The sequence below is a fragment of the Lycium ferocissimum genome, chromosome 5 (assembly GCF_029784015.1).
Source record: "Lycium ferocissimum isolate CSIRO_LF1 chromosome 5, AGI_CSIRO_Lferr_CH_V1, whole genome shotgun sequence".
NCBI lineage: Eukaryota > Viridiplantae > Streptophyta > Magnoliopsida > Solanales > Solanaceae > Lycium > Lycium ferocissimum.
The window spans coordinates 4,418,922-4,430,701 of record NC_081346.1 but is presented as its reverse complement, the minus strand read 5'-3'; the positions used below and the strand labels follow the sequence as shown (position 1 = coordinate 4,430,701).

At 34.7% G+C, this 11,780-nt stretch overlaps 2 protein-coding genes and 1 non-coding gene across 3 annotated transcripts; 1 reads left to right on the top strand and 2 right to left on the bottom strand.

The window, feature by feature from the left end:
• Positions 1–226: 226 nt before the first annotated feature.
• On the top strand, positions 227–3,916 carry LOC132055536 (uncharacterized). The gene is made up of 4 exons (XM_059447413.1): positions 227–562; positions 1,433–1,831; positions 2,981–3,392; positions 3,586–3,916. Exons 1-4 carry the CDS (start codon positions 328–330, stop codon positions 3,785–3,787), a joined length of 1,248 nt encoding a protein of 415 aa, XP_059303396.1. The 5' UTR covers positions 227–327; the 3' UTR covers positions 3,788–3,916.
• A 1,331-nt stretch (positions 3,917–5,247) lies between these two features.
• TRNAL-CAG (transfer RNA leucine (anticodon CAG)) lies at positions 5,248–5,328 on the bottom strand. Its single transcript has one exon. It is a non-coding gene; the product is annotated as a tRNA-Leu (tRNA).
• A 2,766-nt stretch (positions 5,329–8,094) lies between these two features.
• LOC132058107 (reticulon-like protein B9) lies at positions 8,095–10,213 on the bottom strand. The gene is made up of 5 exons (XM_059450671.1): positions 9,788–10,213; positions 9,287–9,467; positions 8,693–8,834; positions 8,491–8,560; positions 8,095–8,390 (listed from the first exon to the last, which is right to left on the bottom strand). The coding sequence occupies exons 1-5, from the start codon at positions 9,885–9,887 to the stop codon at positions 8,221–8,223; spliced, it is 663 nt and encodes a 220-aa protein (XP_059306654.1). The 5' UTR covers positions 9,888–10,213; the 3' UTR covers positions 8,095–8,220.
• Between the last annotated feature and the right edge of the window lie 1,567 nt (positions 10,214–11,780).

Here is an 11,780-nt window from a genome sequence, read left to right as displayed (position 1 = left end):
TTAAAGGGCATAAATGATCTGAAAAGTTGAATCAAGAGGTATTTTTAGCAACATAAATGAATAAAGGATATTTTTAGACTTTTTTTCTAATAGTTCAAAGGCATTTTTGCTCTTTTCTGTTAAATTTTTAATAAAATATTTGAAAATCTACTAAAACTGCATCACTTATACAAACACAATAGAGTATTAATGCTCCCTGTAAAAGAATTTTAAGTCCAAAGCCAAAGATAACGTACTATTGTGATTCTTTTCTCGTTTCCGGTTCCTCTGTATAGCTGAGGAAACAGTAAGCTGAAACATAGAGGGAGACGCTAAAACCCTAAAACCATGAGACGAGCTCTTTCTCTTTGCTCCCGCAATTTCCATCTCTCTCAAAGCTTCAAATCTACTCCCAACACTAAAATCATTCATGGCCCACTTGTTTCTTCAAAGTTTAGATTCTTCTCTTCATCTGAAAATGACTCTTCATCCAATCCTGAACCAACCCCTCAGCCCGAAACTAGCTTGACTGAATCTACGGGAAAAGAGACCTCCCTCAATGTTGAAGATGTCAACAATAAAGGTACAAAAAGAAACTGCTATCTTTGTGATCTGCAAATCTAAATGGGAATGTAGTGGCAGTTATTTGTCAATTATGATAAAATGAAGTGGTGGGGTTAATTTATCCTTTTCTTTTTCTCGCTGTGTTGTTATATGATGTATGTAGTATACTAGAGGAACCCCAATCTTTAGTGATTTTGCTGATTAATTCTTATGAAAAAAGTGAATTTTGCTGGTTAATGATTGTATGCTGGATCTCTCTTGCTATGATTGATCCTGATTGGTTATTATAGAGCAACAACAACAACAGCATATCAAGTATATTCCCACAAATGGGGTGTACGCAGACCTTACCCCTACCTTCGTGGGGGTAGAGAGGCTGTTTCCGATAGACCCTTGGCTGATAATAGAATAATGGAGAAAATTTAAGGAGTAGAACTCTGGGTTTGTTTTATTGTCCTCTCTAGGTTTGTTATTCCAACTAAAATGTCCCCAGGCAAAAAAAAGGACTTCTTTTTCGAATTTCACGGTGTTCTGTCTTATGGAAATTCCTTTATTATACTTTTGTTGTGTGTGTTAAAAACAACTTATTATTGCTCTGAGGATTCAGCTGATAGAAGATGGTGATGTATAATATCAGGGATTGTACATTTTAAATTGAGAAATTGACATAAATAGCCGCCCACCAATATAATAGCCAGCAAATGTATATTGATGTATAATATACATAAAATATAAATTTTGATACATAATAGTGTATATTTTTTGAATATTTGGCCAGCGAATGTAACTATTTTTGCCCGACTGGCGAAATGTGTAACTTGCCCTTTTAAAATTTACATGGGTTTCTGGGTTCCATATTAAGCAATTTTATTCGTTATATCTACTGTAGAGTTGAAGCTGCGGATCGAGGAGTATTTCAACAAAGGCAATGAAGAGGCGCTTCCGTCAATTCTTGAAGCAATTTTAAAGAGGAAATTGACGAAGAAGCATGAACATACAGATGATGAGTTACTGGAGGAGCTGCAGATGAAACCCCTTGATGGTGTAAATGATGAAGAGTTTGAATCAGATTTCGAGGAAGCTCACAAAACTGATGAAGAGATTGAAGATTTGTATGACGCAACAGATATTGTGAAGAAGCGAATGGCGTCTGATCCGTTCTTCAACATGGACGACAAGAAGTGGGATGATATGATAAAAGAGGCTACTGAACATGGGCATCTTAAGGATACAAAGGAGTGTGAAGATATCTTACAGGACATGCTTAGCTGGGATAAAATTCTACCTGGTACTACTTTTGTATGCTCTTCTGGCTTCTTAGTCCTTATCCCCAATACCCCATTAGTAGAAATATTTATTCTTATGCATCATGATGTTATTTTCGACTAGGCTTTATGTCGATAAAAAGGTCCAGCTCCTCATATCTGTTTAAGTCTTATGATTAGCTTCTTGAAAGTGAATAATTTAAGTTGTCTGTTGAACTGGGAAAGGTTCCTACCCGTAGCTCGTAATCATCAAGTGAACAGCTGCTTGGAGCGTTTCTGGTGCATCTTTTTTCAATCTTTCCAAACTTTTACATCTATTTCAAAAGAATTTGTTTACCTTTAAACTGTCCCTCCCTTTTTATTTCTGTCTGTGGACTTTTTGGAGCTTTAGCTTAAGGCCCTGATCCTTGCAGGTTAGATAATTCTGGATCTCAATTTGGATTTTTTCCATGTGTTTTAGGCCTAAGTTAACTTCATTAGTTTTAGATTATGATTGGCCTGTGAACTGAAACATCAATATTTGATGACTTTCATGCCATTTTCTGTCTTTTTCCTGCAACACAAAAACTTGTGGCTTGCGCTATTTTTAATTTGTCCCCTCTCCTGTTAAATATAAGGTAGGGACAATTTCTGCCGATCAAAGTGAAAAGATTTCGGCTTAAAAAGTTTTTCAAAGTATGCAGGTGAATAGTATCTGTACTCCAATTAACGAGCAAAAGACAATATCTGTGCTCCAATAAGCAGTACCGCAGATATTGCCTGAAGTTTAATGGGAACAGGGGTGCGATTTCCACAATTTGTTTTTTAGTACAATAAATTTCATTTTCTAATTCCTTTCCCTGTTAGGTTAATGAAATTGGTGTAATGGTGGAAAAGTATAGTTAAGTTTAGGTTTCTTCATCGAGCATATTACATCTTACCTTGCACACAAAGAATCACAAAATTCTTTAACTCTTCAGTCAGTTATATTTCCTCACTAGCTAATTTCTCTGATAGCTTGTATGAAGTAGTTGTAAGCTTTATTATATTTCAGTTTCACACAATGTTGTCTCTTTAGGACATTATTCGAACTTGTCTTTTACAGGATATTAGAGTCAGCTTTCCGTGATCTATTTGACGTCCCAATCTTATATTTGGATTCTCGACTCATTTGGTGTTTTATTTTTATCCAGATGAAATTAAGAAGAAGGTGGAAGTTAAGTTTGATGAGATAGGTGAAAGGGTTGAAACAGGTGAGATTACTCCTGAAGAAGGCTATGCATTGTTCAAGGAGTTTGAGGATGGGGTGGTTGTGGAGTGCGCAAAACTGATGGAGAAGGATGCTCCACAGTTTGATGCGACTACTCTGCCTGATAACAAAATGAATTTGGATGACCCACCAGGTGAAGGGCCAGTTCTTAGATGGCAAACAAGGGTGGTCTTTGCTCCTGGAGGTGATGCATGGCATCCAAAAAACAGGAAAGTCAAATTGGGTGTTACGGTGAAAGAGTTGGGTCTGTCAAAGCATCAATTTCGTCGCTTAAGAGAATTGGTCGGAAAACGCTACCATCCTGGGAGAGACGAGCTTATTATAACTAGTGAAAGGTAAGGTCACATTGCGGGTGTATCTAAATTACTAGTATCGGATCTTATTATGGATTAACTCTTAATGTATGTTTCGCCTTATCTTCAACTGAGCTTTATTAATGTGTAACTATTTGTTTCAACAATTACAAGAAAGTACTTATCTACTGCTTAATGGGAAACTTACATGAATAAATTATTTATTTTTACTCAGATTTGAACATCGCGAGGAGAATAGGAAGGACTGCTTGAGGACTCTATTTGCTCTTATTGAAGAGGCTGGAAAGGCTAACAAAATGGTAGAGGATGTTCGAACGTCATATGTGAAGCAGAGGCTCAAAGCAAATCCGGCATTCATGGAAAGGCTGCGTGCAAAAACCATGAAATTGAAAGAATCTAGCTCGCTGCATGCATGACATAAGCTGTTTGCAGCTGGCGTTTTCTTGTAGAAGATAAATGAAAGGATATTGATGTGCCTTCTCTTTGTCATTTCGAAACATTTTTCAGCATTCACAATTAGTACAGGTTTGCAAGGGCAATTCTTACATGGTCTGGTGCAAAAAGAATTACCACTTACTTTTGGTGGCACAGCGACGTAGTAGCTACCCTTTTTCTCAAACCATATCAAGAAGATTGGAACGAGAAGGGTTGAAGACGACGGAAAACATGTTAATGAGATGACCTTTTTGTACTTTAACAGCTGCTTCTCATCCGCCACCTGCTGAAAGAAAAGGAAAATAAAGTGGGTTTCTTCTTTGAGAGAATAGTAGTCAAACTCCAAACTAAACTCTTTCAGGCTGCTTTTTGCTTGCCATCTAAGTTCTAGCCCACTGTCTTAAAAGTCCTATTAGTTTTCTGCTAATCCAGGTTGTAGGGTGTACACCGTGACGCATCTTGTTTGGGATGTGATTTTTGTGGACGTTGTTGTGTCCCGCTTTTTAGTTATTTTTGTTAGCATGGTTAGTTGCTGTATAACTTCATTTTCACTTGGATCCTTCATGAACAGATTATGCACTTGGAAACAATCAGATTATGAACTTGGAAACAATGGAATCCATAGTTCTATCGTAACTCACGAGCAACTGACTAGAGAATAGTGGTGAAAAAGGTATAGATAAAAGATGTGACCTAGGTTCAATCTGTTGACACAAGAAAGTAAAATTGGATGTTCAAAGAGAAACCAACAGCCTTCTTTTGGACATTTTAAAGTTAAATGCTATGCTCATTATTCCAGATATTATTATGACTTCTCAAGTCAAATGATTACAAGATAGCAACACAAATTGTGATAAATTAAAAATAGTAAGCCTCCTAGTTCTCCTCATCATTCTATTCGTCCTTTCCCTGATCAAACTCAGGTGGCGAAAACCAGCTGCTAGCAGCCTAGCACGGCTGGATGCGGTCCATTATCCGCCCTATAGAGTCGGTTAATTCTGACACGCATAGAGAGTTTGAGCTAGACGCAAAGGAGTTAGCGTCAAACTTGTACGATACAGAGTCTCATTAGAAATGGAGAGACTGATGCTCATGAAATGATATTGCCTTCAAGCTTATGAAATGATACCTCTGCGTGGTGTACTTGGACAAGCTTTAATTCCATTCAAGCTTATGAAATGATACCTCTGCGTGGTGTACTTGGACAAGCTTTAATTCCATTCGCAATACTAGGATTGATGGTTAAATCTGAAAAACTTAATACTTTTTCTTTGTTGGGTTGAATTCTTTTTCGAAAAGGCAGAATGAGTGATATTGTGTTTGTAGTTGTCTGGATGCATTTTACATACCTCGGATGATGTGTTGAATAGTATATTTGCAAACTAAAATAAAGTTTGGAAAGAGAGAGCCCAAAAAGAAAAAATGGAAACCTAAAAACATTTGTCAAGAATGGGATTTGAACCCATGCCCTTTCGGACCAGTACCTGAAACTGGCGCCTTAGACCAACTCGGCCATCTTGACATCGACGGGAGAGATTATCATCAAACTTTATTTATCTAGAGATCCGAAATCTGCATACAGTATTTTTACGTTCTTGGTGGCCACTGGATCATGTTAGCTAAATTTTCCCGAATATATACAAGTAAAATAACATACTTGTGTAGGAACAATTTGAGCTCTATTATAACCTTTTTTTCTTAATCAGCAACAATGGAATTCAACTCTTCTTATCCCCTTTAGTCAGAGTGTTTGATTTCAAACAAATAACATCACCTCTGATAATTTTCTCTCTTGCAGTGTAGTCCTCCCTTAGAATTTTTTTTGTCTTTTTCTTCTCTTTTTCTTCTTGTTGCTGTGTTTATATGGAGTAGCAACTTAAGGATAAAGAAAAAACTGAAAGAGGAAAGAAAGAAATATATAGTAAAAGCTTGAGACTTGAGTAAAAGAAGTTCTATCATTACATATTTGAGAAATCCATCCTCTTCCTAAAAGAAGATGTGAATGCCAGTGTCTGTAGGTGTGTATATCAACTGACAGAGGCATAGTAGTAGAACTCAGAAAAGATGGAACCAACTGGATAAACTCAAAATTCCTGCATCAGCATTAACACTATTGTTCCTCTGTAGGCTTTTCTAATCAGTATGAGGCTTCTAACTCAGGGGATTTCTATATTACTTTCATCTTTAGCATGACTACAAAGAGACTCGTTATGATAAAAATACAATTCGGCTGAGGCAGATTTAGGACGGGTTCTATAGGTTCAACTGAATTCATTATTTTCCAGTTGAACTACATATACGTATGCGGAAAAAAAAGTATTCATTCTGATTCCACTGACTCTAAATACTAAATTAGATTCATCATTCGAGCATCATGTTCATTCTGAATCCACTGACTCTAAATTCTAAATTCTCTTCGCGTTCAGGCACCACAGCCTGCACCGCAACCTGCTGCACATCCGGCCCCTTCATACGCACTTGATTCTGCTGCTCCTGTTTTATCTCTTGGCATCCCTTCTGCACATGACAAGATTATGAACATTATGCTGAAAATCGTAGCCAAAATTCCGAAGAACATTAGCAAAACATTAGTGCCAAGAATTCCAAAGCCTTTTCCATCAATCAAAACACTCAATTCCCTTGCCATTTCTTTCTCTTCAGTCTGTTTTCAGTGGGATTGTTTTTTATTGGAAGGGAAGGCAGGGGAGAACTTATAGTTGTTGGAAAGGCCAATTGACTAAAAATGACCCTTCTTTTCTAGCTAAATATGTCTCTCTATGTCACCTCTGAATTTTTTACAACTTTATGTGATACATATCTAGTTAGCGACTTAAGATGGTGGGTCGACACAACCACTATCAAGAGTTGGATTTGGAGTCTTCAGATCCCACTCTTCTTTGTCACTTTCTATTATGTGTGAGAAAGATAGCATCCCATTAGTATGACACCTCTTTTCCAAATTAAATTACAGTTGACTACCCGATTTTTTTATTTTTTTGGTTCGACCTTCGATCTCAACGAATTTCGCCGGAAAAAAACTTCTTTAGGTGACTTTATTTTCGAGGCTTGAACCAGTAAAATTTGGTTAAGAAAAAAGACATATTTACCGCTCCACCTTAGCCTTTAATAGTGACTATATGAATTTTCTATTATGTACTATTTGGACCCATTGCATTCAAATACTGATAATTTATACAGTATCTTTTAAATGGGAGATTTTTCAAATCTAACACTCGTCCCTACCAAACTTAATGTAGTTTAATGATAATACTTAAGGGGATCTTAATTTTAACTAATTGGTATTGTTTTATATGCTTTGCTTTCCATTGGCTTCTACTATTAGCCAAGTCCACATTGATTTCGGAAAATTAGAGTCTAACTTGGCGCCATGTGATTTTAAGCCTTCTATAATGCAGGTAATCGGTGATAAATATTTTTGGATAAGTTAATCATGTAGTGAGTACAGGATTTGCATCAAATTTGAATATTTAATTATATATTTTGCTAATTCTCATCTTGGGTAGATTGTAATTAGTGCGATCTAATCCTTAGATTAGTGGAAGTTCAAATTAGTCCAATAATTAAGTTATTTAACTAAAAGAGAACATGCCTTCAGAATTTGTCACAAGTTTGATCAGGTTGTTAATAGAGGTTAAGTAACATGGTTGTTTCCATAAAGGACAGACAAAATAGATGGAAGTACTTAAAAGTTCTCTTTTTCTATTTCTCTCTTAGTGCTACTGAATCTATGATTAAGTAGATCTCTTATTGAAGTCAAAATAGTACCATCCAGTTTAGTAGTTTAAATAAGAAACACAGCACAATCTCATGAATATAGCATAACTTCACCATGTTTTTGGTTGAAATATTGTTTCTTATAACAACTATACAATCTCATTATATGTTTATCGAGTTTTTTGGATAATCCATAAATTTTCAAAGGTCAATGGTATATGGTTTACAATTTAATAGATAATGAGCGCCTTCTCTATCTTTTTCCACTTAATTACTCGACTTTTCAGTGTCGGAGTTCAAAGTTGTGACGTTCCCCTAATTCACACGTCACACGCTACGCTCTCACCGCTAAAACTGTCATTATGTGTGTAACATAGCATATTACTCTTAGTCATCCTACTTTTTGATGTGTTCCTTTGCCAGAAATAGTAATTTAGTCGTCAGTGCTTCTTTCACTATTTGTGTCAATTCTTATCCATACTAGAGTTATTCTTTGTTCTTATTCCATTTTTTCCTTCACATCATTGGAATTTTGACCAGTCCTGGAAACACATTTCACAAAGTGTACTATTGCATAACTTAATTATCCTATACATTTATCAAATTGCAAATTATTATTATTTTGGATATCCAAGAGATAGAACAAGATTAGACCATTTCAGAATTTTGTACGTCCACCCTATTTCTCCTTTTTCTCTTTCCCTGGCCCTCTGGGAATTTTGCCTAGAAAATCTGCATTAAACTTCCTGCCAGTTTTTCTCATCTGTCTCTTCAATTTATATGCAATATCGTCGACTTCTTCCTCGCATCTCTCATAAAGAAATGGGAGAGTTTCCATGCACAGCAAACCTTGTGAACGATTACAGAAAAGTTTAATTAATACTAATGGATTAAAGAAAAGAGACTAATGTTACTAATAGAAGAATTGGAAATAACTGATTTTTCTTACCAAAAAACAATAGGTTCAAGGTGCTGATATAGTTTCCAATCACTGAGATTATGTAGAGAGAAATGATGGCCTAAAACATTAAAAAATGGAGTAAAAATTAAAGTATAAAAAATTAGCATGAGTTCACTTACGTACAATAAATAAATCCATGGAAATGAAGGGCAAGATGAAGAAATTTATTTTTCTAGTTGATTCATAATACCAGAAAAAAGAGCTTTGCATCATTTCCACATGCTACAAAGTGACATACGGAGAGGAAATTGTTGAACTTCTTGTGTAATATTGAAGCAACATCTTCAAATGTTGTGTCCTGTAATATGTCTTTGGGGATGCTTGGAGGTGTCCTGCATATGTAATATGAATCAACAAATTACATGTATATACAAAGGCTGATGTAGTATACAATCAAAGATTTCAACTGAATCCAAAGATTTTTAACACCAGACATACATATATATGTGAAAAATCACTTACACTATAACAAACACTAAATTTTAGACTATAATTTCAAAATTGTAATGGGTTCAGCACTAAGAACCTAGAAGATGAACCTATCAAATCTAAATGAGAAATTTAACATAAATACCGTCACTCAAGAAAATAGCCGGTAGATGTATAATATATGTATATGTATATTGGCTAGAGAAGTAAATATTGTTAGCCGAACGGCCAATTTTGTAGCTTCCCCAATTTAAATTCTGGATCTGCGCGCCTTTGTGTATATATATACATGAAGTGCAGCTTTGAGGAACAATTTTTTCATTCATAGGAAGGAAAATAAAAGAAAGAAGATTACCATCCAAAGATTTCTGCACCAACAGACCAGATGAAGACTATTAACATAGTGGTGATGGAGACATGACAAAGGAGGGTCACAAATGTATAATCCACAACCTCAAAAAGAAACCACATTACTGCAACTGCAATAAGAATTGCAGCAGAAAATCTCGCGTCTCTCCACAATAATATGTCCGCAACTGCAAATTACATATTGTTAATCCATTGAGTAAGCAATCGCAGAATAAAAAATAAAATAAAAAATAAAAAAAATTGAAAGACAAAAAAGTGAATGCAGCATTTGAAACAACTTTTCTAACACCCATTAACATTCGGTCCCATTACTTTCGACTTGTAACATAGATAACGAATATTATGTTCTGAACCCAAATTTCATAAGTACAACGAGTTCAGTGCTAAGAACTTTAAAGATTGAATCCTTTAAGTCCTTGATCCGCCTCTTACTACAAAATGCCTAACAAAGACAGGCAAACTTATAATGAGAAATTGATATTTGTACCTTTTCCTCCTCCTAAAACAGAATGAATAGGCCTTTGGCGGCCCAAAAGTTTTGATGTTGGTGCAAAATCATTATCAGAATCGGATGAATAAGTGGCCATGATTCTGAATTTTGGGAAATGTGGCTCTGTACGTAAATCATGAATTAGCCAAGAAGCTTAAATAAGTCTATTTCAGGTCCTAAGTTTAGTGGCCAAGAAACTAGGAAAGAAGGAAAGAAAAGAATTTCTTGAGCATAGAGTTTGCATCTGTTTTACTTTTTTGCACATACTATTAGTGGCATGCATCTTCTATGCTTTTCGTTTGGTAAACTTTTAGTATCTCTTGATCTTTTTAGCTTCTTTATGTACACCACATTACTTGTAATTTTTTGGAGAATGTTCTTACAAATTGCTACAAAAGGTTAAGTATTAGTAGTAGATTTTTGGTTTCAACTTTCAACTTGAAGGACTTGGATTAATTCTAGACTACCATGAAGCATGAGCCTATTAGACTACCTTCCAAAAATTTGAGTTTTTCCCTTGATCTTGCATGTGGCCATGGCTAGATCGCGACACAAATTGAGAATGAGGATCTACCTTAATTAAGAAAAGTTCCACCAAATTGATTAAGATTTTCAATCGATCGAGTTTTATTTAAAATTTCAAAATGTACTTTCATCTTTAATTTGTCACAACTAATCACATGAACATGGAAAGTGACGCATTTGTCATGGAAGAAAGTGTCTCTTTTTCTGGAGGTTGATTTCATAGATGGTCACTCAACTTTTATTTTATTGCACTAAAGTCATTAAATTATTGTTGCAAAAAAACTAGTTAATTTTATCTAAGTATCACAAAAATAAATAACTTATTTTATATGATACTTAGTTAGATTTGAATTATATTTTGGTTTATAAAAATAATTTTAGTGACTTGTGATACTAGACAAAGTTGAATGAGGAAAAATTGTTTAGTGATTTTTTGTGACACTTGAGCAAAATTAAGTGATTTTGTCTTATAAAAATATAATTTAATGAATTTAGTGCAATAAAATAAAGATTTTTGTCTTATAAAAATATAATTTAATGATCATCAATGAAACCAACCCCTTTCTCGAGAGGTGTCAATGCTGCTCCATATAGTTGGACGCAATAATAGCAAAAATTATGCATCAAGATTAAGTAAGTTGAAATCAATTATATAAATCTTCTCCTCACTATCTATGGAGATGTTGCTCCATTTAAGCCAGCCTAAGTCAAATATTGAAAAATTCAAATTTCCTAAGCACTATAACTTTCCTACATATTCTACTAACATATAAAATCATATAGTTGCATATAAAAATTTGCTGCTTTTGTTGGCAAAAGCTGCCTGTTCCATGCTAGATTGATGCTTTATTTTATCAAAAGAGTGCTTACGCTAAGAAAGACAATATGAGGCCAGGGCAGATCTAGATTCACATGAATTTAATTATTTTTATTCAAATTTCATATATGTATTAAGAAATTTACTGAATAGTTTTTGACTATAAACTCAATTATTATATTTTAATTTGAAATAACTATATATATCTATAAATTTAGCTCTTGAATCCGCTTTGTAATTGGCCTGCATGTCATTGATGTACGGAGTAGCAAAAATCATGATTTATGCTTTTTCAATGAAGACAAGAATTTAGAAAATGCTTAATAAGAAGGCATTAGTGGATTCACCCTTTGGAGATCAAATAGGGATATGAACTGTAGAATTAATAGGGAAATAACCCTAGGAAGCATCCAAGAGACATCCTACAATTAATAATCTATAGTAATTAGCTGAACTTCAAACTACTATGAGAATATTGGACCACTTTCACGAGACCGCTACTGTAATAATAAATCTTGCCAAAATGAAGGCTAAAATTGTTATAGAAACATATAGTATTAGGCAGTGATTAAAAATTGCTAGCTAGCTGTCATGTTCTCATTAATTAATAATTCCCCAAAAGACCAGAGACTCTTTCGTTTACTTGGT

Bases quoted from the DNA above. Each gene is read 5' to 3' on its own strand.
- LOC132055536 (XM_059447413.1), top strand. From the start codon at position 328: ATGAGACGAGCTCTTTCTCTTTGCTCCCGCAATTTCCATCTCTCTCAA. The intron at 1,832-2,980 runs GTACTACTTTTG...ATTTTTATCCAG, and splicing joins CTGGGATAAAATTCTACCTG to ATGAAATTAAGAAGAAGGTG. The intron at 3,393-3,585 runs GTAAGGTCACAT...ATTTTTACTCAG, and splicing joins CTTATTATAACTAGTGAAAG to ATTTGAACATCGCGAGGAGA.
- LOC132058107 (XM_059450671.1), bottom strand. From the start codon at position 9,887: ATGGCCACTTATTCATCCGATTCTGATAATGATTTTGCACCAACATCA. The intron at 9,468-9,787 runs GTACAAATATCA...TGTAATTTGCAG, and splicing joins TGTTTTAGGAGGAGGAAAAG to TTGCGGACATATTATTGTGG. The intron at 8,835-9,286 runs GTAATCTTCTTT...TTACATATGCAG, and splicing joins GGTGCAGAAATCTTTGGATG to GACACCTCCAAGCATCCCCA.